A 27006-nucleotide genomic window follows, 5' to 3' on the forward strand; every position below is an offset into this window, starting at 1 on the left:
CGTGGGCTTCACAGCTGAGGACCATGATAACAATAGCTCATGTCTACTGAGCTCTATTTAGCAACCGTGAGCAAGGTACTCTTGGAAGCATATCCCTACAAGATAGATTCTAATCATCCCCATTTCACAGAGGGCCAAACCAAGTCTCAGCCAGCCTCAGTAGTGTGTCCGAGTTCACACCCCTAACAAATAGCAGAGGCAGAATTAGATGGGGGTCAAGCTAAATCCCCTTCACTCTGCCTTCTGCTCAGGAGCAGGCTCTGACAGATTCTGGGAAATGCTTACAATTCTGCCCCGTGCCCTATCCCAGTCTCATTGGAATGTCACAGAAAACGCTACCCAAGATAAGGCCTTGTAGCCAAAGTCCAGAATCAGCTTTCAAGTCTGTGGTCAGTGGGCCAGGAGGGACCAACTGGCCGGACTAGCGAGAGCCCCTCAAGAGCCACCCTCCCAGGAAGCTCGGGATTCTCCTGGGATCATTTTCAAAGGCTCTCCTTTACATGGTGAGGCCAAACTCAATGGCTGTGGGGCAGCCTCGGGGCCAGGGATCCAGCTTTTCATTTCCCAAGAAGTTTTCCCGATCCGATTGCCATTGAGGAGGTTACAGAACAAGCCTCCCCTGTCTTCTCCACGCTTAGACAGCTTTAACTAGATGTTGCAGGAAGAGAGACTTCCAGATTATTACCCTTTTTGAAGTGATTTTGTTACTGTTTTAAATAACTCCATTTTGTGGCTACCTGTATCCTGTTTGGCTGATTATAGTTAAAGAACATGATAATTGCCTGCTTTCATTCGGCTCTAAAATAAGCCCCCAGCCGCATGCCCAGCCCAAGACTGGTGCTGCCCCGCTGCACTCAGCAGCGGGAGTTTATTCTTATTACAGATAACATGCCTTACTCCCCATGACATCCCCACCAGGCCACTTCAGCCGCAGGCTACAGCTGAGACCTTATCATTAGCATCCCTGTGCTCCCTAGACTGGTCTCTTTGAAACTCTGACGGAAGGCAGATACGGTGTCTGAAGAAGAAATTCAAAGTGCTGCAGAGAAAACATAGACAGCCCTGTGTGCCCCGTGGATGACAGGCCCATGACACTGGGACCTGCTGAAAGCGATTTTGCTGATTCTGCTCTTTTCCAACGAGACAAAAATCACGACCAAGAAAAATATTTCTTCTAAGAACTAGAAAGTTCAATCTCAAAGGCATGCACTCAGCTAATTTCAACTTGTGAGGAACTGCAGGGACCAGCATTTATTAAACACCTACTGTGTGCCCAGGAGGCCAGGTCCTTTAGCTGCAATGACTCACTGAATGAGGTCTGGCTAAACAATTTGCCTAAAAACCAATCTTGAAACAGCTTAGTATTTGCAAATACAGTCCTAAAAACAGGGTAGGGGGGCACCTGGGTGGCTCAGTTGGTTAAGCGACTGCCTTCGGCTCAGGTCATGATCCTGGAGTCCCGGGATCGAGTCCCGCATCGGGCTCCCTGCTCAGCAAGGAGCCTGCTTCTCCCTCTAACCCTCCCCCCTCTCATGTACTCTCTCTCTCTCTCATTCTCGCTCTCTCAGATAAATAAATAAATCTTTAAAAAATAAAAAAAAAATAAAAACAGGGTAGGGAGGCATCTGACATAGAAACTCACCATGGGACATATTTAAGCGTTTTTGAATCTACAAGTATGAGAAGTGACTCACTAGGGTAGCATGTGAAAATATGTATTCTTTGTCGAGCCTTAAAATGTGTTCTCTGGGGCAGCTTTCAACTTGCAAGTGATAGGACAGGGCACGGGAACACAGAAAATTCTTAATAAGGCCATTGTCATGATGGGAAGGCTTACTCGTTCTTACATCTCAGAAAACCAAGAGGGGGGAAAAGCTCAATCTGTTGATCTGAGTGTTAACAGAAAATCCAAAAGGTGCTGTCCCCTCCCTCTTTTTCACACTGGTGGCCCATGTCATCCCAGAGCAACTTCTTACAGAGACTGCACCACTCTTCAAGGTCAGCCCAGCACATGGAACACAGCAGAGGTGCTCAATTTACATGACCCTGGCCCTGCCACCTTTGAACCCCGGCCTGGGAATCCCTGGCACAAACCTAGTGAATGAGCACCCAGCATTAGCAGAGAAGAAGTGCCATGTGGCCGCACACAGGGTCCTGGGGCCACCGGGGTCCACTGCAGAACCCTGAGGAGCGAGCCATGGGAAAAAGCCTCGCTCGTCCTATACATGAAGCACCAAATGCTTTTCATCAGCACGTGCTGATAATATAAAACAAAGCAAAGTTTCAGAGAGTGGTCATGTCAGCATCTCACCCAGGTAATAAAAGTAGTAACAATAAGAAAGAATCAGTTGCTTGGTGCCAGCATGCAAGCATTAGCTCTTGTGTCCGGGGCATGGTTACATGTTATAGGAAAAGAAACGGCTCAGAAGGTGAAAGCACTGCTCCAAGCTTATTGCAGCTCTAAGTGGACCAGCTGCTTCCATCCCGAGGCAAAGGATAATATGCATGCGTGGGGGTAAGAGCACTTAGCTGGCAGCCTGTTTGTCCGTTCACCTGCCCCTTCCATGAAAATTAGCTGAACTGAAGGGGAAAATGGAATCTTGATCAATGCCACATAGAAAAGATTAAATTTCTTTTGCCTCTTTGAGTAAGAAATAGAAGGAAACAGCAGAATTCTCCTTGGGGAAGGAGTTCATGCAAAACCCATTTGAGGCAAGAAACCTGGATGCTGGGGGAGCTTCCTTGGGCTCTGCCAAGTTCACGTCTACATTTCCCAGCACCGTACCACGACGATGCCTGTGCCGGGCTCAGCACGCTGCAGGGCATGTAACTGAGGCTCGGCGTGTCAGTACCTAGGGATGTTGGTGTTGTTGGTGCCATTATTGCTGTCGGTCACCCCCACAAATGTTATTGAGTGCCCCTGCTTGTGCTGCTTGGGGTCCAGCATCGTGGACAGATGGGTTAGTTGGTGGCTGTGACCATTTGTGTTCAGGACTGCACTGGGCAGGTGGGGTGTGGGGGGATCTAGGAGTTGTGAACACAGCCTCATCTCTGGAAGACTGTCCAGGTGGATATCACAGGAAATCAGATGGAATATTTAGAGGACCTGTGTGATCTGAAGTAAACAGTTATGTTGGATATGGCAGAGACTATCATAGTCTCCCAAAGTCCATTTTCCTCTTTTGCCAGTCTGAACCCCGACTTTTTATATGCACATTTCCCAGGTTCATTTGTAGCTAGGTGAGGCCATGTGATGAAGCAGAAGTATTGTATGGGACTAAATGCCTTGAATAAATAAACCATATTTTACTTTAATAAATTAATACAATTACTTATTAAAATAAATTTCAATCAAGAAATTTTACTTGGACTTTTGGACCTCTCTGAATCCTCCTTCTGCCAGCCTAGACTGCAGATGTGATGGCTGGAACTAAGCAGCTATCTTGGACCATGAAGTAACCTTGAATTTAAATGCCAACAGAGGAAGGTAGAGAAAAAAAGATGTGGTCATGGGTCCATGATGACAACAAATTTGTATTTTCAGACTTCCTTCACATAAAAGAGAAAAAGACTCCTATGTTCTTTAGTCCCTTGTTACTCTGGAATTTTTTATTACTTCTGGTAAAACTAACTACTAACTGATATATTGAACTCAAAGTTTGATTGAGAAACTTTGACAATCTCCTGAAGCCAAATAAGCATAAATGTGAACAAATATCTCTGTAAGAAATACTTCAGTCTACTCCAACTAGGGGAGAAGATGAGTGGGGATTGGATAAATATGGTCTGCAATCTAGGATCTGAGAGACATCAGTGCAAATTCCATCTCCCCCACTCACTACTGTGGGTGAACTTGGACAAGACACTCGGATGCTCAGAGCCTCCATGTCCAGGTCCTCCTTTGTCAAGTGGATATAATGGTGGTAGTTATGTCACAGAGTTGTTATGGGGATTCATGAAGGTAATACACGTAAACTACTTGGAATGATGGCGAGCCTGTACTCAGTATTTAATAAAGGAGGCATGCTGCTATTATGATGAAGAGGAGGAGGGCAGCGATTCTTACTGTTGTCATTGGGGATGCTCAAGCAGCAGCTTTAGGATTTTATTTTATTTTATTTTTTTAAAGATTTTATTTGCTTATTCATGAGAGAGAGAGAGAGAGGCAGAGGGAGAAGCAGACTTCCCGCAGAGCGGGGAGCCCGATGCGGGACTCAATCCCAGGACTCCGGGATCATGACCTGAGCTGAAGGCAGACGCTCAGCCATCTGAGCTACCCAGGCGCCCAGCTTTAGGATTTTAAAGAGCGGTGCACTGGAATCTTCATGTCTCTCTGCATTCCAGAAAGTTTGGCTCAGAAACCCACTTGTTCAAGCCAATCTGTCTTCTTGTTCCTTTCAATGCCACCTCTGACAAAGCATACTTCTGTGGAAACGGTCGGGTCAACAGGAAACCGAGAAGCCATTACATTCATTACATGAGAGTTGAGTATTAGACACTGGAGTGGGGGGGGGGGGCGGTCGGCATGAGAGAGCAGCCTTCCAAACATAACAGACATCTCCTTTAACACTCTCGAGACTCCAAGGCCAAGGCATTGGCTGAAATGCAATGTGATGGCCAAGGACAGGGAGAGCTCTAGTCACTGGCCATGGTGCCTATATCCAGCCTGTATAGTTCCATCATGTAGAGACAGGAGAAGGAACGGCCCAAGCCCTGAATTCTGCCTGATGTGTCACCTTTCTAGAAAGGCAATTTCAAGGGCAGAAGGAGCCACCACCGCAGGGAATTCTACACAAGTCAACTATGTTAATGAATGTGTGGGGAGAGGTGCAGAAGACATTCACCAGGCCCCGTAGGGAAAATACGGTCGTGAAGGGGTGAGAACTCAGGCATGTGGCACCAAGCACATAAAACAAACAAAACCGAATAAAGCAAAAAACACACAGCCCAGACAGAGAGGAACTATCAGTCGCTCCCAAAGCAAAAACAGATTATTAGCAAACAGTCCGTTTTTCTGCAAGCCAAAGGCCAGGTGTGGCCAATTGGTCTTTGCTTCCTCAAGCTTAATCAGATACACAAAGAACAAAGGAAGACCTTTTGGCAGAACCCACCAGGATGTTTGGTAAAAGAACACATTATTCCATTTAACCCCCACTAGCAGGTATGTGAAAAATTCTTTCAGTTCTGTTTTGCTGCTGAGAAAACTGAAATTTAGTGAGTTAAAGTTGCCCGATGTCAGGCAACTCCAAAATGGACAGCATCTAGACCGGTACCCTGGTGCTCCTGACCCTGACTGTGCATAAGAAGCATGTGGATGCTTTCAACAAGCATAAATGTCTGGGCTCTGTCCCCAGCCGGATTGCACATGAATGTCTCAGGGTGCAGCCTAAGCACAGGCATTTTTTTTTAAAGATTTTATTTATTTATTCATGAGAGACAGAGCGAGAGAGAAAGGCAGAGGGAGAAGCAGGCTCCCAAGGAGCAGGGAGCCTGATGTGGGACTCGATCCCAGGACCCTGAGATCATGACCTGAGCCGAAGGCAGACGTTTAACCATCTGAGCCACCCAGGCGCCCAGCACAGGTATGTTTTAAAAGCTCTCCAGGGATGCTGGTTGAGTCCAGGCCCACGGGCCCACCCCCACGGCTGTGCCCTGGAGGTAACTGTTGCAAAGTAACCACCTTTTGGGGAGCCTTAGTGATTAAAATTAAAAGAAGAAGAAAATGAAAAGAAAAAAAAAAGATACTTGGAGGCCTTATCCAAGAGTTAATCTCACCTCCTGCCTGCAATAGCTTTGTAATTTGCAGAGCAATTTCACATACTTTGTTTTAGCTAATTCTCACAAAATCTCGAGGTCCATATTTGGGTGAGGAAGAAAATGAGGCTGGGCGAGATGGGGAGTCTGGGCAAGGCCACACAGTACAATTCTGGTGCTCAACCCGGACTCCTCTTAGCTTAAGCTCAGTGTATCAAGAGGCCCTCTCAGGAATTGTAGATACTCTCCTATGACTGGCTACACGCACACACACACACACGTTTTTCACTTTATATATAAAACATATATGCATAGATTTTCACTTTTCCTGGGTATTTGACATTGAATTTGAATCACCGGGGACAAGGAGCGGGGGAGATACATGAATTCTAAGAAATTATCCTTACAGGAACTCTAAGAAAAATATTTTGAAACTAGATGTTCTCTTAGTAATCATAAGAGGGGTGATGTCACTGCCAATGACAGCAGAAAGAACCCATGGAGTGTGGATTTTGAGAAATAAGAAAGCAAGGCTCTTACTGGATGTGAATACGAGTGAAAAAGAAAAATAGCTAAATTGAAAAACCCTAAATGAGTCACTACCCAGGGAGTCCACTTACTCTCGTGATAAGAATGAAGAAGTACTTGGAGTTCTCTGTTTGAAACACAAAAAGCTGACCGGGCACACAGTATCTCATGAGAAATTACAGGAAGCCTGGGAACGCAGCTTGGTTTAAAGGGATATCAACTTCAGCTGAAAGAAATCTGGGCGAGGCTATTGTGCGGCTGGCCTCCCATCCTGAAAGTTCTGCTTGCCCAGATAAGACACTGCTGAGCCAACATCGTCCTCAGCTACCTTTCCCTTCTCAAACAGAACTGGAAGGAGCTCCACGTACAACACAGTGCTACTGTACACAGAACCAGGTTAAGGGCAGAAGCTAGACATTCTCTGTGCTCAGAGTACAGGATGTTTGAACCCAGCGTTCTTACACAGAGACTTAGGGCAGGTTCTTAACCTTTCCAAGCCTCATTATTGCCATCTATCAAATGGGTATATTTACACCCAGGGCTGGGGTCATGGGCATGCAACCTGTGTCACTGCACAGAACCTTGTACTTAGAAGGGCCCCAGGCTTGGTGGAATGCTCTGCTGTCACTGCCTTGAAATTTTTAAAACGTTTTGAACAAGAGACCCCAGATTTTCAGTTTGCACTGGGGCCTGCAAATTGTGCAGCTGGTCCTGTTTATACCTGTCCCACTGAGTTGTTGAAAAGTACTGAAAGGGGTAGGATATGTCAGGTGCAGCCCAGGTCTGGTGTGGGGTAGGTGCTCAGGGAAGGTTGCCGTTGTGATCATTGCTTTCATGCCGCTGAAGCTATTGGTATGTTATTTGGCCCCTGGATGCTAATGTCACATGTAAGCGGGGTAAACACAGTCAAGTCAAAGACTGAGCTAAAGTGACCAGGAGAGACTATTTTGTCTCTTAGGTTGTTTGCACACACTGCTGCAGAACTTTCTCAAAGCTCCCTCACATTGGTAATTTGCACAAGTCTATGGCTTCCCTCTCTTCCCCATGGCACCTAGGCCTGGATGTGGATATTCTTTCCCTCCCTCCCTTGCTAAGTAAAACGACCATCGGGTCACCAGGCAAGTGACCAGACAATCAAGGAAAGAGTCCACTGCCGTGTAAACAAGCATCATCTTGCTTTAGATAGAGAGGTAGCAAATCTGGACCACGGGAGAGGGAGAAAGGGAGACAGACAAAGGGAGATAGTGTTCTCTGGGAACTCTTTCTGGAGAAGATGGTTTGTAGGATTCTTGTCTATGAAACTCATTTTTAAAGAATGGATATAAGCAGATCAATCAAGAGACCTTGTGCCATCCCGACATTGTCCAAGACATTGGGAGGAGAGAGAAGAGGTCAGTTCAGGGACCCAGTCCTGAGATTTACTTCAGCTCAACCACGTCCCCAAAGCCACTCAGCTTCCAGGCATCCTGTGTTCTTGGGGGGGACTTCTGTCCCAGAGCACCGCCAGGTACTTTCGGCTACATCCTTTCAGAGGTTCTGAAATACAGGTCTTCTCTGAATGAAAGGACTGTCACCCTTAGTGCACTGAGGATGCACTGCAGTCCCCAACACTGGAGGCCCCCTGGCCAGATGTTGGTCGTGGGAAGCCTGCTGTGAGGTGCAGGAATGCAGAAGGAGCGCTACCTGGTGCCAAGCAGACAGCAAAGCCAAGCCTGAGCAAAGATCCACAATACACATCGCAGCACCAACTAGCAATTATTGAGCCCTTAATATATGCCAGGCATTGAGTACAATCTTTCTGCTCATTATTATCTCATTAACTCTGACGGCAGCCCATGGAAGCAATTATAATTATCGCCTTCATTTTCCACGTAAGGAAACCAAAGCTTGGAGCGGTCACTTGACTCATTCTAAGGCACGCAGCTAGGAAACGTCAGAGTCTGGATTTGAATCCAGTCCATCTGACTCTAAAACGTAAACTCTCATTGCTCTCATGGCCCCGGTGAGGGCCCTTTCGAAGAGGCCCATGAGTGTTGTCAGCCAATTCCCCCCGATGACAACAGATGCAATTACACTTGAGTAAAGTCCCCAGTCCTTCCCTTTTCTCAAATATGTTAGCTCCTCTCATAGTAAAAGAAAGTTCTAGATTCATGCCAGCCACACTTCACTCACATCAAGAAGACTGGGAATTTAAAATCCCACTACAACTTTCTTCCTTCTCCCACCAAGCTGTTTGAAAGGACTATCCAAGAGGGAAAAGAAAAAAAATAAGATTTTGTTCAAGAAGTTGAAAAATATGCTTTCGAATGAGAAACACGTGTGTGATTCTTCTCATCTTTTGTCTCACCCCCCCCCCCCCCCCCCAGTCGAAAACAAGCGAACGCGATACAAAGGCTCACATCCACATAAAGATAGGAAAAGCCAGGGAAGCCCCGGACAGCAGACAATCCAGAAGCTGCCCTGGGAAGCTTGGAGAAGTCATGGAAAACTCCATGGCAACCCAAGCCCAGCTCCAAGCTGACTTTTCAAGCACATGACCAATGACTCCTGGCAAAACAAGGAAAAAACGGCACTTGAATTTTAGAAAGGGAATGGAACACACTGCTGCAGGAGGGTTGGGGGCAGGCAAGGGTGTCAGAGATTGCAGAAGTGCTGGAGTGAGGCCAAGTTTTCTTATATCATTTCTTTTTTTTCCCTCCTTCTGGCACAAACAAGCTATGGAATCTCAAAAATTGGGTCATCATTTTTGAATTCCCTGCTTTCAGCACAGCCCTCAGTGGGTCTTGTTGACTGGCATAAAAGTCCGATTTCCTGAGCTAACACTTCCTGGCCATTCAGCTGCAGGGAGTAATAACCAGGGGCCTGCCGTTCCCACCACAGCGGTAGTGGTTCTCTCAGGCGAGCCCGGGTCCATCCCTGGAGCGCCTGCTATTATTACGTACTTAACAGCATCAAATATGCCCACGGAAGCACCACTTCAAAGGCTGCCATTTCCTGGGAGGCCAAGGGAAGGGAGACATGTTGACTCCTGGGGGACATTACTGACCTCCTGAACTCATGGGGAGACAGCTTTCCCCATAGGATTTGGCGTCCCCAAGAGCACGGCTGGCCTGCCCAGGAGAGACATGGGGCTACGCAGAAGCGGTCCGACATAAGCTTCCCTTAGGGTCAGTGGTGGCTGTCATGGCCCAGGTGAGTAGTACCTGCCTCCAGTGGAATTTGGCACCATCTGGGTTTTCTTCTAGCAGCAGATTTAAACTCCCCTCCATCTGGGAGCAGGTTTTGAGAGCTTTCACTTGATTTTCTAAAATTATTTTGGCAGGTCTCTAAATGTCACTTTTCATCCCCGATTTCCAGATTTCTAGCAAGCTTCCCCAGGTTGCCAAAATGTGAGACATACACTCCTTTTTAACCAGGGGAAAACGTTTCCTACATCTTTGCAATCACTTGCTCAAGACTGCTATAATCCTGTCCCAGTGCAGGCTCTGACTTCAATATTGGCCTCCAATAAACCCTATGCTGGGTGAACAGGAAACTCATTGTGAGCTGAGTTTCTGTGACTCTTTAACACTCACGCAAGAGGCATCGAATTTCAGCAAGATCTTCTGGAGCATGAACACAAGTACAAACCAGCCACGGGGTCAAGTCTGGGCTTGCTTTATTTGACCTTGGTTTGTTTTATTTTATTTAGGCAAACTCTTTCAGGGGGTGTGGGGGACCATAAAATCCTTACCTTTTAAAGGAGCCCATTGTTAACAGTTTGTTCATCACAGCTCCCTCCACCTCACCAAAAAAGTCTCCAGTCTGCGGGGAAGAAAAGAAGAACCCAGGAGGAAGTATAGATAAACAATGTGCTCAAACACCAGAGAAGAATCAGAAACGGACGCAGTCTGTGTTCTGGAGCTGACAGAAGCAGAAGGCACGTTTTCAGGTTACATAAAAAGTGGAAAATGTCTTAATAGTCAGGAGAAGTTATGGCATTACAGAGCATACTAGTAAGCAGATGGGAATGTTCCATAGTACATGGCAGGGGCAGAGGGGGTTGGCATTGCATAACACATGCTGAGCGCTGGAATTGAAACACCCCAAGCACACGAGCGCACAGACGTGCACAGTCACACATACACACGTGCACACACATGCACGCGCGCTCAGATGTTGTAAGCATTAATCTGCACTCAGTCCCCTGTGATTAAAACACTCCTTCATAGACAGGAACAGGCTGAGAAAGGGCTTCCTAAGCAGTAATAAAAAGGATTGTTTATAATTCCTGGATGACCTGTTTAGGGAAATATAGCAGTCCTCTTCATTGGACCTATAAATTTCCTGCTGTTGAGAATAGGTCCTTTCTCACAATCATTTTCTGAGGATCACTCGCAATTTTGTCCCTGGGCAGTTACTATGTTGACAAATAAGGCAGTCCAGAGTCCAGCCCCTGGAAGAGGCAGCACGGCCAGGCGACTTCTAATGGCTCACCCTTACTGTGGGACTGTCTGCAGGGCATTTGGGGATGAGCAGCCCTTTCCCACCACCTGGCTGATGTTCTGGCTTCAGACTAGGTCTTGGTGCTGGCTGAGATTTGCAGACTCTGAATGGTGGGATGAGATTTGCAGACTCTGAATGGTGGGATGAAGGATTAACATCCTCCTTGATCACTCCAGTCTCTTGGAACCACTAGCCTCGGGGTCTCATGGGGGAGGGTGTATGCCCTGCAGCAGAACAGAGCTTGGGGCAATGGCCTTCCTCTGCCAACACCCCGGACTGAGCTGGTGTAGACCAGGAGAGAGCCCCCATGTCTGCTATGGGTGCTCTAAGGAGTTATAGCTTACATGTGGGTGGGTCAAGGGCATTACTCTAAGAGCCTGAATTAATAAATTCCATAGGCTTTGTATTAGCTAAATCTCGATTCAATTTACCACTGAGTGACCTCAACCACGCTCCTGGGAATTTTCAGGCAGAAAGGCATATAAAGACTTTGCCAGAAAGTCAAGAAAGAGAGGAGAAAGAAGGACATGACATTTCACTGACTGAACGTGGAGCATTGCCTGTTACATTCCGGGGGCACCTGGAATCTTTCGCAAACCCTGTGGGTGTGTGCTGCCGCTAGGAGCTAGGACATTTGTATTTTGTGTGTGTAAATATGTCAGGGTCAATGGAACTGGTTGTTAGATGAAGAAGAATTATCCTAATTGGAGTGCAGGAAACCAGACAACATCAAACAAGTTGGGGCAGAGCCGGCCTGCAGGCTCCCTGGGCCGTGCTGCGGGTCTGTGCCCTGGAGAGATCCAGCTGAGAGCAGAGCCCGCACGCCGGTCTGGGTTACACTGATGGCTAGTCAAGGACTGACCACGGGAAGGTATCCACCATGGCCTTCCTCCCTGGCATGGGACCAGGGTCCTATCTCAGCCCTCCCCACCATCATGGCAGGAGGACAGGTTTCCTCCTCACAGGTGGTTAATTTGGGTTCCTGCTCCATTGACTCTTGAATGTCTGGGGGTTTCTTCTCCCAGCCAAACAGACACATTACCATGGACCTCAGGGCTCTCCTGCTCTCTCAGAGACTGGCCTTGCTTCTTGGGCTCACTCCTATCTAATCTTTACCAACTGTCCCATGTCCAGTGATGGTCAGCATTTGAGGAGACAGGGTGTGGGCAAGTTTGATTCCTGACCCTGTGTGTTTTTCATCCATCACAGGTGCATTTAAGAATCCCACAAGCTTTTCATGAATAAGAAGGAAAACTGAAGCAGGATTCCACATGTGACCTGGAGCCAGTGCTGATCAATTAACAAGGCATTAAGCTCAAACTCCTTAGGGACTTAAGGACAATTAACTAATTTATTTGGCATCAATAGGTCTAACGTACTTTTGACTGCTAAAGAATTTCAAATGATTTAAATGGGGCTTCATTATCAAATGGTCCTCAACCATCATCCTTTTACAGAGCCCGCCAGGAGGCTCAGGCAGGTCACGTGATATGCCTGCCACACCCCGCCCCCCCCAAACCAGGGGAAGGAAGAGAACAAGTACCAGAGACCACGTGCCTCCTCTAGTGTTACTTTATCATGTCACACTAATAAACATGCCTGCATTTTACCTTCTTTGAATATGCTAATTTAATTTCTAATTCCAGACAAGGTTTTCTATGCACAAAGTTTTAAAGGAGAAACCTGTTTTCTCTAGGACAATGCTATTGGTTTGAACTCTTATTTTGATTTCCAAACACAGTGAAGATTTCTGTGCTTGGCCCCATGGCTTGGTTTCTTCCCATCTCTTTCCTTCCTGCCCCACCACTACACACAGCTCAATCAAATGAAGAACATTCTTTGCCTATTTCTGGATCCTTGTCCCTCAGTGTTGAGAGCCCAAGTTAATCCCTGAACTCAGATAACTGATTTTGAAAAAGCAAAAACCAGAAAGAAGTCATAAAGAATAATTATGCTGGAATATATATGTGTGTGTTTGTCTATGTCTGTGTGTATATATACATATGTATGTATTTCCCATATATATATATATATATATATTCATATATGGGAAAATATCTAAATATCAAAAGAAGGAAATCTCCTTAAAATTGCCCAAACTCTTTAAGGCACCTCTACCCTTGAGGCAAAGAGTTCCTATAAACTGAACATTTTATGAGTGAGAAAGCAGACCGTGGGCTCTGCCCTCACCTCGTGCCCCACCCCCCCAAATGGGAGGTAAAAACTCTTTGGGGCCTGCTGAGAAGTAGGCTGTGACATTTTTAGAGGGATAGAAATAAGGTTTTATAATTTCCTGCTATTACCTCTTAAATATAGATCATTGTCTCAAAGTTTTAACACCACCCTTCATGCCCCCTCACTCAAGCACATCATGAGCTCCTTACTCTGAGCTGGTAGAAATTTCTCACTCACCTGTGTGTAGTCTTCAGACACCAGAATAAACCCATTATTGTCTATGAGGTAACAGTTCACAGTCTAGAAAATAAAAAATACACAGTTTCAACTTTGGATCCTCAGACTGCTTTTACACAAAATGATGTACTTCCAACCTGAGAGAAACCTATTTGAGGTTGTTTTGGGGGGAATTGGAGATGCTTGCTGGCTCTAGGAGTTAAGGCCATGGTTAAGCTAACCCCAGTGTTCAGTTTGTTAGTTAAACTAACAAACAAAAATCAAACACTAAGCAAGCCTTGAACATCCCAGATTAGGATAAAGAGAACACACATTAAAACATTAATTACAGTTGGTCTTCCTTGGTTGTTTTTTTCTTTCTTTCTTTCTTTTTTTTTTCCCCTTTCTATGACCTGAAGACTATTTCCCAGGAACAAAGTGTTCACAGGCCCTAAGCCTGTATTCCTAGTCGTCGAAGTGCAGGCTGTTTTGAAAGCAAAACGCCAGCACAATGTCATTACCCTAATGATGTATTAATGAAAACACTGTGTCAACTCAGAAGACCATCAGGGGACCAGGTAATATTTTTTAATTTGTTCATAGACTTAGGCAGGGGGGAAGGGGCAGACTTCTGTTAAAGGGGCCCCTCCAGTCTCCTAAAGGTTTTCAAACTGTGTTTTTAATTGGGAGCTGGGTTTGGGGGCAGGGCTGTTAGCTTTTGGTAGCTCAGACTTATAAATTGTAGAAAGCAAGGTAAACCCAAACCTCTGCTTCCCCACACTACTTTAATCTCAAGTGAATGATTTGCTACAGGCTAAGTTTTAATTACAGTACTGTGGAGTTTAAATTTAAGGTTTAATTCCATCCTTGATGTAACTCAGTTTCTATTTATTGCAGCTTTACATACCGACTGCAACATTTAATTTGTAACATATCTTTACCCTGAGCTAAATTCCCCGTAGCTCTGGGCCACCGCAGGGCTGTTTGCTACCTATCTGTAGAGTTGGGTTGAGTCAGGCACAGAAGTCCAGCAATGAGTTGGTCCGAAAGATTCATCCTTTATTACTAGGTCATGGTGAAGAATCAGCCAAAAATGAAAAGCCCTGCTGCCACCTTTTAGAAAAGAGTTGGTTGCTTTGATAGTAATAGGGTTTTTCTCTGTTATCCAGGGGAGCTGGAGTGAATGACTTGGGCAACCTGGTTCCACTCTTGCTATCTGAAGAAGATCTTAGCTATATGGACACTACTTGGGCCCTGCTGGTTGGGAGTCTTGACAAACTTTCCCCATTTTTAGGAGCCAGCATTACGAACTCGATCCCACAGAGCTGTGCTGTCCAATATGGCAGCCACCAGCTACCTGCAGATTTAAATTCAATTTTATGTGAATTAAAACTCAATAAAATTAAAAATCTAGTTCTTTGGGTGCACTAGTTACATTTCAAGTGCTCTGCTTCTCCCTTGGCTGTGATTATGGACATTTCCATCAGTGTAGAAAGTTCTCTCAGACAGGACAGCAATGTTTTAGATTACACTAGTATTCTTTTTTTTTTTTTTAAAGATTTATTTATTTATTTGACAGAGAGAGCACAAGCAGAGGGAGAGGGAGAAGCAGGCTGAGCAGGGAGCCTGATGCGGGGCTCGATTACAAGACCCTGGGATCATGACCTGAGCCGAAGGCAGCCGCTTAACCGATTGAGCCACGCAGGCCCCCCCCTACACTAGTACTCTTATGAGTTTTAACCCAGCCTACACTGGGTCATGTTAGACAAATCTGTATCTTTGCTTATTTGAATGTCATGATCCTTGTTTTGCAGATATAGACACTGAAGCAAAGGGAGGTTAACCTCCAATCAATCAATAAATATACAAGGACAGAAGTGACCTCCATATTTGGATATTGACTAAATCCTCCCAGCTGTTTAGAGAATCAAAATCATCATACCACCTCCATCCCTAATTATAAAATTAGTCCCTACTCAAACATGCTTAGTCAATTAGTACTCTTGCTATTAGACCTATATATTTGGTCACTATCTCTCCATCTAATGTTATAAATACTGGATAATACAAAGCAGGTACAAGGCAAATAGATTAAAAAGTCAACTGAAAATCTTGAGAAAGAGGGAAGATTCCATGAAGTCCATGAGAGTGATGTTGGAGATCCGCTCCAATCACAGGGGAAGACATGGGCACATCAGGATCTCCCAGAGCAATCTCCCAGAGCTCTGCTAGGCTATAGTCTAAACATATACTAACGATCCACTCGTGTGGATCAGATTAGTCTACATCCTACCAGAAATGATAGGAAGAGGAACAGAAGGGCCAGCCAAGGCTCCTGGAGGATTATATGCCTAGGCGTCCACTTTCTCCAAAAGTGCCTCAGATTTTGCTCTAACAATAGTGGGCACGGTCTCCTGGGTAAGGACTAAGGCATATAGCATTTGTTTCTTCTATACCGAGTACCAACTGGCATTTACTTTTTGGGCTATGTTTCCATTTAACATTTTTTTTAAATTCACTTCTCCCTCCCCTGACTCCCCCTTAAATTAGGATTCCATGACAGCAACTTGGTGGCAGAGAAGATGCCACACCACTGTACCATGCTCATTTATGGGTAGCTTTGAATTTCAAGTTTACACTGATTATAAAAAGACTTGGTTACCCTATTAAGCAGGAAGCAGATAACTGCTGATGTCATGATTTACAAATCACTGTGAATACCAAGGTCAAATACCTGAGTCATTGATGGACACCTGGGTCACCGAATCTGAAAGATGTCATTTGGTTTTCATTACAGGCAATACAGTTTTGTTAGGTAAATTTAGTGACCACGATGATTTCCTGAACGGACCTCCCTGCCAACAAGTGTTTGGATTAAATGATTACTGGCAGGGAGAGTGGAGTTGAGTAAGTTAGGTGAGCACTGTACTGGGTTATGGAACGGTCAGGACAGAATTGCCAGAGTCCAGTCTGATCAACTGTTTTCTCTGTGTCTCTTCACAATAAATCATGTTCAGTTGTCTTCTCCATACTCTACTCCACCCACCCCCAATAAAAGAAAATCGAGGCGATATTTTCTCAGGTCCCTTCCTATACTACTCCCCCTCCCCCCCCAAATTAAGCCAAGCATCTTGGAAGGTGTCCACTTCCCACCCTGTCCCAAGGGTGAACAGACAGGCAGAGGGGCTTCGAGGAACTCTCAATTTTGATAGGTATTGCAAGTGCCTAGTCCACAGCTACCTTTGATAAAACATATAGGGATGAGGTTGTTTGAAAAAAAAAAATGCAAAGACAGAGAAAAAAAGAGGCAGAGAGAACTTGATTTAAAAAAAAAAAATCTTTCTTCAACTACTGGATAACTCAAGATTGCTCAGAGAAGTCTGATTCCTGTCCCAAAGGCAGATCAGGTAGATAACCTGAGTTTAGAACCCATAGCCAGGGCATGCGAATTGAGCAGTCCCAGGTGGTAACAAAAGCCAGTAAGGAAGGGTACTTGGGAGCAAGAAACACAGCACCAAGCTTGTGTTACCTGGAAGGTGGTTTTAGCCCTGAGGCTGACATACCTGCTTCAGAATTGGAGACTCTGACAATCATCGCTATCAGTGTGACCTTGAGCGAAGTCTTTTTAACCTGTCTCAGTTTTCTGAACTGAAAGATGGAGGTAGCAACAACACTTTCATAGGGTTGTTGGGAAGATTAAATGGGATGATGGGTGCAGAGTGCTGAGCACAGACCTCAGAGAACCTCTGCTTACATCTACTCAGCAAAAAATGGTCATTGACCACCTACTATGTGCCATCTTTATAAGTATTCTAATGCTACAGATTCAGAGTTTCTCAGAAAGGGAAGTTGTTCCACAGTTCATAGCAAGAGGATCTGCAGACAAGGTTGGCTGAACTTTGTTGCTTTCTGTTTTGCCTTTCCTTTTGGGGGATGCCTTCTGTTTTGATTGGTGCAGACTGAACAATGATTTAAAACAACTCACTTAGAAACTCAGTATCATACTGCCTGTTGTTTTCATTTGTGAGGAGTGAGGGAAAGCTAGAGATAGAGCAGGGAGGGCTGGTTCTTCCATCTGAGGGTGGGGCCTGGGTCTCTGCATTGCATGCACACAGAAGAGCCACTCCTTCCTACTTTTCTCCAGGTTTCACACTTTCAGCCCTGATATTCGACTGTGGAACAGACTGACCCTAACTTCACACCACATGATGTACCTATTCATCATTGGTCAACTAGCTATCAAGATATTGTTTTAAAAAAATTTGTTGCAAAGCTGTTATTTTGGAAAGAAGTACTTGGTAGGATCCTCTGTGCCCTTGCCCTCAATAGCTATTGTAATGATGCTCAAACCCCCTCCTGACTGGGCTAAGTGGTTACAGAGATGGAGGCACCAGGTTGCTTGGATTTAGCCCTTCCCCAGTCTGTCCTCCTTCAAAGAGGTTCTTCAGATTCCAGAGGAAATGTGTGTAAGGCCTTACGGAAGTCTAGTTATGATTATTAAGCTCGATTCCTTTGGAACAAGCAAGGGTGGCAGCTGCATTTGAATATGAAGTTTTAGATCCTCTCACTGCCCTCAACAGTGCCTCCAAATGCCCCAGAAGAGAACTTTCTCGTCTTCCACTCTCCTTGCAAAATTCTGGTGCTCTCGTCAGGAGATGGTGGCTGTTGGAAAGGTGAGTGGGAGAAGGAAACAAGAGGGAGAGACAATAGTACCCCAGGTCAGGCTGAGATGAGAGGGGGGCATGAATTTCCTTCTCCACCTCCATCTGAAGGCCAACCATGTGTCCATAGACGGCAGTAACCTTGGCCGCCTCCGTGCCTTATACATGGTGTTCTCTGCCCTCGAAGTTCTTCTCATGCTTCAGGCACTGTCTTCAATATCATCTTCTCCTCCTCCCTCTTCAGTTGACTTTCAAGTTACCTCCTCAGGGAAGACTTCCCCAACCACCTCAGGTTTGTTTAATTGCTTAATTCACAGCACTTACCACAGCTGATAATCACCTACGCTTATCTCCCCAGCTAACCAGTTCCAGTAGGAAAGGAGCCATTTCTGACTCTACTTCCAATTGAATCCCAGAGGTCACGCTGGCTAGCAGGCACATAAGGGCTCAGTAAACATGCTTTGAGGGAACAAGTGAGTCTCTGAAGTCAACGTTCGCCTTGGATGGAACGGAGCTCCTTCCAAGTCTTCAGTCAGGCCCACTGCCAGGCCCTCCAAGTCACATGGCTCAGGCACTGCCTGGGCCAAACCAAGATGTATACTATTCAAGATGGGAAGACATCTGGCCATACTGACTCCACCCAGCAGCCTAGGGCACTCCAGCCAGGGCCCAGGGAGTCCACTGACGGGGGAGACAGAGGGGCTGGAATGGGTCCGACACAAAGCATGTCTGATAAGTCTGAGGGAGCTGGGCCAGGTCTTCAGTGCAGAGGAGAAGCCAGAGCATGTGAACTTAATGAGCCCCAACAGCTGTTTTTAATGGGGCCCTGATCACTTGAGGGCAGTTGGGGGAGAAGGAGGGACATGGTCTCAAAGGCTTAATTAAAAGTCATGAAAGGAGAATGACACATGGAAAGATTCTGCTGAAAGGTTGGGAAGGGGCTTCGGTGGGAAGACAGGACTGGCATTTCCATTTTAAACTATGTCAACTGGTTGCCTGAAGCCAAACTTAGAGTCAAAATGGGAAATGGATGATAGTTTCACAGTGCAAAATGAGGACATTTGAGCATCAGATCAAGTTCAGAAATCAGAGCAAACTCAATGCTTAATTTTCCAAGCATATGAACTTTTCCACAACCATTTGTATGGGGGCTTATCCCCATGACTGCTGAAGAAGACCATTAGTAGTGGGGAAGGCATGCATCTGCCCGGCGGAGACTGCAAATATGACTCGAGTGCATATGCCATTGCCATCTGAGTTTTAGACTCAGGGGAACCACTAAACTCTCAGGGAAGAAAGAGTCTGCAGACATTTTTGGTTTTTGAGTGCACTTTATTGAGTGCTTACCATTTGCCAGGAGCTGTGCCACGCATTTTTTTAAAATATATTATCTCATTCATTCCTCACCCTTACCCCATGAGGTGGATAGTCCTGTCCCCACAGAGAGGTTCAGAAACTTGCCCAAGGTCACAAGGCTGTCAGAGTCACAATTTGAAGCTAGTTATCTAACTCCATAGCCTGCTAACTACCGTGCGATATCACCTGTGAAATCAGCCATTGAACAACAAATATATTCTGGATGTTTCTAACTCTAAGTGGCACCCATTCCCACTTACTTTTATATGTGAGGATGCACAGAGGCAGTATGGATATAGGAAAATTACTCATTATTCATCAACTTGTTTAACCAGCTATTCATTTTTCATCTGTCTATCCATCCAACCACCTAGTAACCAATCAACCAATCAACTATCCAAAACATTACCCATCCCACCAGCCAACCAACCATCCATATAGTCACCAACTAACCAACGAACTATCCTTAGTTTTCTTGCTGTAAATTGGGATTAGTAATTGTACCTACTGTACAAGTGAAGGGCTTAACACAGGGCCCCGTGACACTGATTAATCAATACTATCATTGAGCTGTGTTGTCTTGAGCTGAGCGCTCCTATATGATAATAAATATCTCAAAGGGGGAGGAGAGATTTGAGGCTGCTTGATTGTCTTATGAATGGCATTCTTGAACTTAACGAAAGGGTATTGATCATAAAATATCACAGGATGCTCTTTCCTAAGGAAAAATTATTTTTGATCTGATGGTCAGAGAAAATTGGGCTTCTGTTAAAAAGCTAATTGGCTTTTACTCTTTGGATACTGATTCATACAACAATTATGATCTTTGGGGACCGAGCATTTTGTATTTTAACTTCATCCTGGACTCCCTTTTATATTTCTCTCCTTGTTTTTGCCTACTTTTTTGAAATATATCTCTCATTTATGCTTTCTTTTTTTAAAGATTTATTTATTTTAGAGAGAGAGAGAGTGTGCACACACACAAGTGGGGGGAGGGGCAGAAGGAGAGGGAGAGAGAGAATCTCAATCAGACTCCCCGCTGAGTGTGGAGCCTGATGCGGGGCTCGATCCCAGGACCCTTGATCTGAGCCAAAATCAAGAGTCGGCCACTTAACCAACGGAGCCACCCAGATGCCTCTCTAATTTACGATATCTATGTTGAAATTAAATTTGGTCAGGATTTCTTGAATCCCTGTGGTAACCAGAAGGAATACAAATATGATTATATATAAGTTCCGGTTTATGTATTGACTAATGTTTTAGCTAATGTAGAGAAAGAAAGGCTATCTGAGCCACTCGAAAGGTCACTACACACCTCCTTGTTCTAAATCTCAGGGCAGAGGGCATAAGAGATTGAATGCTGTAAAAACAAAAATCTGATGGGTAGACTTATGACAGTATCACGTTTTTTTCTTCTATTTCTCATGTGTGGGATTCAAATTCCTCTTCTCAAAAGAGTGACAGAGAGGGAGAGAGATAAAAAGAAAGGGAGGGAGGGAAAGAGTTGTGGGAGAGAACATTACGCTAGAACGAAAAATTCTGAGTTTTCAACTCCTTAGATTTTCAGCTTATTTATTACATGAAATTAAGCAAGTCATTTAATTTCTCTCATCTTCCATTTCCACCTCTGCCAAACGGGATGATCATTCCTACCCAGTTCATTGGGTTGTTACCAGGATGAGAAGAGTGAACATATGGGCAAAAGCTTTGAGAACTGTAATGTGAGCTTCAAAAGGCAGTGATTTGTATTATTTCTTATAAAATGCCAAAATTCCAATAGTGCTGTCCATGGGACATTTATTTTTTATTTATTTATTTTTAATTTTTTTGAGAGAGAGAGTGGGTGGAGGGGGAGCAGGTAAGTGGAGGGGGAAGTGCCGAGGGAGAGAGAGAATCTCAAGCAGGCTCCCTGCTGAGTGCAGAGCCCCATGCAGGGCTTACTCCCAGGACCCTGAGATCATGACCTGAGCCAAAATCAAGAGTCAGACACTTAACCAACTGAGCCACCCAGGCACCCCTCCATGGGACTTTGAAAGCACATTTTTCCAGCTCTCATAAACTAGCTGATGAAGGGAAGAAAAGGGAAGGGAAGGGAAAGGAAGGGAAGGGAAGGGAAGGGAAGGGGAGGGGAGGGGAGGGGAGGGAAGGGAGGGGGGTGGGAGGGGAAGAGAAGGGTATGGGAAGGGAAGGGAGGTGGATGGGAGGGGAAGGGAGGGGAGGGGAGGGAGGGAGGGAGGGAGGGAGGAAGGAAGGAAGGAAGGAAGGAAGGAAGGAAGGAAGGAAGGAAGGAAGGAAGGAAGGAAGGAAGGAGGAAAATGCCCTTGGGGTTTGGGAGCTTGGCCCAGAGCAATCTGTCAGACCTGACTCCATTTACAGCGGCACTCCCTCTGTAAGAAGGCCCCCTCTGTCACCTCCCCTTGACCAGAGCAGAAACATGGCCAGGGGCTGTCTTACCTCATCATCACAGCTGATGGAGCATTTTCCATCCAGAGAGGCACACTGTGGGGTGGGGAGAAAGCAACCATGTTACATGGACATTCCAGCATCTGCTATGGTGGCCACTTAATTATTATTCAAAGACAAGCTATAAGAAGTTCTTGCTTTTTATGCAAATACCAAATTTCATCCAAAGGGAATGCTCCAAGATGTGCCTTCCTCAGGATCCATACCAACTCCAAATAGTATAAAAGACAAATTTTTTTTTGGGGGGGGGGGTAACTGGCTCTTTTTCATCTTAATGTATGTTGTCCATTTTAATTTACATTGACATTTCATATTGATATCTCCTAAGATCTCAAATCTTTGAGTAATAAAAAGTATAATTGTGCAATTATTTAATTTTAATTTAATAAATCCTAATGACTTTTAAAAAAAAAACTCCTGTCTGTGTTCTTAGTCTATAGCTTCCTAAAGTGTTTAAGTATTTATTTAAGAAATAATATATCATTCCAACAATTAGAATCAGGCAAAATTGCCATCTCTGCTGAATTACTAAACAAATACCATCAAGACTGCTCAGTCCTGAGAACACAGTGCAAGGAAAGAAGGCTCCCAGAGTCTCCAAGGCAGAGAAGCCCTCTGGTCAAAGAGGGCAGATGCATGCTTAGTCAGATCCAGTTATGCAAAGGCCTTCAAAAGTGCAATAAAGAAATTCACAAATAAATTACCAGGCATCACAAGACTAGGAAAAAAGTCACTATGGAAAGTCACAAAAGTCCCCAATAGATAAAGGAGAAACTTCTCCTTTGGAAGGTCACTATCCCGATTTCACCATTAAAACTGATTGTAGGGTTGCTGGAGTGTTGGGGGGTGGGAGGGATGGCGTGGCTGGGTGATAGACATTGGGGAGGGTATGTGCTATGGTGAGTGCTGTGAATTGTATAAGACTGTTGAATCACAGACTTGTACCTCTGAAACAAATAATACATTGTATGTTAAAAAAAAAAAAAAGAAGATAGCAGGAGGGGAAGAATGAAGCGGGGGAAATTGGAGGGGGAGATGAACCATGAGAGACTATGGACTCTGAGAAACAAACTGAGGGTTCTAGAGGGGAGGGGGGTGGGGAGATGGGTTAGCCTGGTGATGGGTATTAAAGAGGGCACGTTCTGCATGGAGCACTGGGTGTTATACGCAAACAGTGAATCATGGAACACTACATCAAAAACTAATGATGTAATGTATGGTGATTAACATAACAATAAAAAATTAAAAAAAAAAAACCTGATTGTAGGAGCAAGCTGCCGACTTTCCCAGACTGCGGTGCCTAACGTGCTGACAGCCTTTTATTTTGCAGTGAAATGAAAGGTAATCTGAGCAGCCAGCAGTACATTTTCCAAACATTCATCGGAAATCGGGCACTTCTAGGCTCTGGGTACCTAAATGCGAACACCTGTATAATAACAGTACCACTAATGCTTCAATACACTGATTATAACTTACCTGTCTGCTGGCGGTCCAGAACTTCCTCTGGAAAAATTCAAGTTTCATCTGAATGCCTACAGCTGGGACAAATTATAAATAAAACAAGGCATTAGAGATTCCTTCACACAATTATTTAAGATTATCATGGAACGTTATCTGTCATGGCAAGAAGCTGAGACAAGTCTATCAGATAAGAACACTTAAAAACTAAATCTACACTGAAGTCTACAAACTAAGACATTTTATCTTTCAGGTAAGGAATTCTCAAGGTTAATTACACTCGCAGAACTTTTGACATGGAACAAACTAAGCACAGTGCAGATGACTCTTTGGAGACATGTTACCTGTGTGTTTCTCAAATTCATACACTTGGGGTCACTCCCCTCCCCAACCCAGGCTAGAAACAGGAATGAAAAAAAAAAAGAAAGAAAGCGTATTTAGAAAACCACTGCTTCTTCTTCGGAGTTCTTGTTCTAGTTATTACTGTATGAACTCGCATGTCTAAAATGTATATTATGCATGTGTTTTTGAGATAGAACATTTGGAAAGCACTTGTCATGAGGCTGGTGTTTGGAAGTGAGTCACTTTGCTATGATGTGACTTTAGTTAAACCGGCCCCCAGCATCCACATCTCGATGATGATGATTTTCCTTCCCCAGGAACTTTGAGGGAATTATGCAATTCTGTTTGGCTGTGAAAGGCTCCCTCCAGCAAAAGTGCATGCTGGTTCTAGTGAGAAAAACGTACAGAAAAAGGAGTTAAGAAAGTGACTTGAAACTTTGGGAAGTAGCATTTGGTGGAGCCTTAGAACTAGGACATGAACAAGCTCACACTGCTTCTTTTGACTAAGCCAAAATGAGGTAACTCTTGAAACCATTTCGGAAAGTGCTCAAGGCAGAGCAAAAAGCTCATCAGATGGTCAGAAGATGTTAGAGGAGTCTGGAAAGACAGAGTGAGATTCTGGGCTGGAAACACTGGACCCCACACGGGACACCATTTATCCCAGTGGCATTTTGCAAACTTCAGTCCTTTGCACAAAACCTCCCCAATTTTTGCCACATCTGCATACCACCGGTATGCAAGATGCCGAGCACACAGATGACCCATTGGTAAATGCTTGCTTTTTAAAAAACCTTTCAGGTTATGTTACAGTCAGTAGTTATAGAGAAAGAGGAGTAATATTAATATGAATTATAATCACCCCCAAATAGAGGTTTTTCAGGGGCAGTTCTCAACACATTAGAACCACCTGGGGAACTTTAAGAAATAAAGTACTGATGCCTGGGTGCCCTCCCCCTCCACACCTAGACCATTTAAATCAGAATCCCTGGGAGTGATGTCTAGGCAAGGGTAGTTGAAAAACAGCCCCTAGTGATTCTAACGGGCAGCCAGGGTTGAACGCGGCTGCTCCAGAGGCCTTAACGAACTGGCTGTTGAGGACCTGCCACAACATGGAGCACTTTGTCAGACAGACTATAACACAAGCTGCTCTTCCTAGCCCCGGAGAAAATCTCAGAGAATACCTGAAGGAACCTGAGTTTGGAGGCTGAAGGCCACTTACTGTGGTTTCAAATAAATCTTATCTTCCAAAACGCCTGACAGGCTGTATCTTTGTTGGGGATGAGCCAACAGAGGATGCTGTGGACCAGGGTGCAGGCTGGGTTTTGCTCAGATCCCCCAGCGGGCAGAGGTGAGAGCCTGCCCTTAAGAAGGGGCTTGTAATGAGTATCTCTGGTTCTACCAAAGACAGGGAGGGATGGCAGAAAGCTGACTTCAGGACAGAGGGCCTCAAATTGTTGGGACATCCACTCATTGGTATCTAGGAGAAGGGTGGGAATGAGCTTCTTTTTCATCTTCCGTGTTTTCTCTATGCAGCTTCCCCCCTGCATGGTTCCCCAGCCAATGCTCCCCAGGCTGGTAGTCAGAGTAATTCTAAGGTCACTTCTGAGGGCCATGGTCAATAGCCCTGGCTGGCTTCCAGACGCTAAAGGATAAGGCAGAGGGTTTCCTGAAAGCATCACCCCACAATGGCCTGTGCCAGCAGCCCAGAGTTGCCCCTGGCCCACCCGTCATCACCTGTGTCCCCCATCAGCGCCCATGCCCTTTCTGAGAACCCCTTCCATTCTTTGAGGGAGGCCTCCCCCACCCCCCAATTTTCACCTCCCTAATGAAGCTCGCTGCTCCCTCCTGGGTGTTTATCCGTCTCACATTCCTGAAGCCTGCTATCATCTGCCCCTTTCAGCCTGTACCCCAGCTCCTCAGAGCGCTTTAATCTTTCCTCCTGAGTCAGCCCCTCTGTCCCATTAATCATGCGGGCTGCTTCTCTCTGATCCCCCTCCAGCAGGCTGCGTCCCCTCCCTGCTCCTGATGCCCTAAACTAGACACGGCTTTCCTCGCTCCTCACTCACCCCCATCTGGGCCATGAGGTCGATGCCACAGGGCTTCCTGATGGTCCTGACTGCCTCGTATGCTTGGTTTTACCCCGGCTGTGTTTTTGCTGGCTGACCCCCCTGCCCTTCCCAGCAACTCTGGCCCCTGGCTCCCTGTGGCACATCTGGGTTTGTAGCATTTTCACCTACAAGCTGACATACTTCTCTATGATGAAGAGAATCACAAGCTCATGGGCAAGTCAACTTCATAACCATTTGTTCAGTGGCCTTCCCTATGCTGAGCTCTCAGTTGGGTGCTAAGGGGAATGAGAACACACGCTCCCATGGTGTCTAGCTGGGGAGTAGCCACACGGTAAACGCAATGTCAGAGGCTTTCCAGAGGACCGTGGAGCACAGAAGATGGAGGGGGTTGAGCTGGCAGGAGCTTTGTGTAAGGTTATGCCTACAGACCCCACTGGCAGGAAAAGTAAGAACAGAGGAAAGATGGTAACCCAAGTCCAGACACAGCACAGACAAAAGGATGCAACTTTTAAAAGACCCTAGTGTCTTCTTAGGCTGAAGGAATGGGAGTGGGGGCCATCGTTGTGCAGACTGAGGTCAAACGGCTGAAGGATATGAATGTCAGGCCAACGCATCTGAAGAGTAACCTGTAGGCCCTTGGGCCAGATCCAGCTTCTTTTAATCAATAAAGTTTTATTTGAATGCAGCCACATTCATTTGTTTCTATACTGTTCAATGGCATCACAGCAGTGTTGAGTTGTTGCAATAGAGACTGAATGGCCCACAAAGCTTAAAATACTTACTATTGGGCCCTTTACAGAAAAAATTTGTTGATACTTGCTATAAAGTCTGAAGAGCCATTTAAGGTTAAGTAGAGAAATGACAGGACCTCAGATCTGTATTTCAGAAAGTCCACGATGGAAGCCTTGAAAAGGACAAGTACAAGGGAAATGTCCCTGATAGTGGGAGACCAGAAGCAGAGGAGTTAAACAGCCGCAAGCCCTTGCTGCATTTGGCTAATACATTTGGCTAATGATCTCTTAAGCATGAAAATGATTTAAAGTGGGAAAAACACACCAAAAAAAGAAAAGAAAAAAAACAGAATTAAACCCCCCCCCCCCCCCCCAAACAAACAAAAATACTTAAGAAGCATCTTCTGGCCAACTCTATTCAAGAAAACAAATATGAGCTTCCACAAACAGAAATTTAGATTCCTTTCACTATTTTCCTTTAGTTCCACTTTTTTTTCTTTTTTCAACTTTTATCAGAAAAAAAAAGTCAGAACAGAAAAAAAGGTCATCTATTCCTTCAGCAAGTCCCACTGTCTTCCCCCACCCCCCACATATCCCAAATGGAACCTGAGATATTTGTCATGCCTGTCTATTTTGTTCTTTCAACAACATTTTAAGCCATAACAGTATATTCTGATTCAAGTCAATCTTGCTAATTTAATAAGGAAAACAAGGACAGAAAATGCTTTAGTGAAACCCAAGTCCCAAAGAGAATGCAGAAAATAAAAA

The 27006-nt window shown here is 45.1% G+C and overlaps 1 protein-coding gene across 1 annotated transcript in view; it reads right to left on the reverse strand.

The window, feature by feature from the left end:
- CACNA2D3 (calcium voltage-gated channel auxiliary subunit alpha2delta 3) overlaps positions 1 to 27006 on the reverse strand; it is an 856949-nt gene that overhangs the window by 69311 nt on the left and 760632 nt on the right. The window contains exons 28-31 of the mRNA XM_021694907.1: positions 23115 to 23176; positions 21630 to 21674; positions 13180 to 13242; positions 10016 to 10086 (exon numbers count right to left, since the gene is read on the reverse strand). Coding sequence (XP_021550582.1) covers positions 10016 to 10086; positions 13180 to 13242; positions 21630 to 21674; positions 23115 to 23176 — 241 coding nt within the window. The remainder of the gene's footprint in view (positions 1 to 10015; positions 10087 to 13179; positions 13243 to 21629; positions 21675 to 23114; positions 23177 to 27006) is intronic.

The sequence above is a fragment of the Neomonachus schauinslandi genome, chromosome 1 (genome assembly GCF_002201575.2).
Source record: "Neomonachus schauinslandi chromosome 1, ASM220157v2, whole genome shotgun sequence".
Taxonomy (NCBI): Eukaryota; Metazoa; Chordata; class Mammalia; order Carnivora; family Phocidae; genus Neomonachus; species Neomonachus schauinslandi.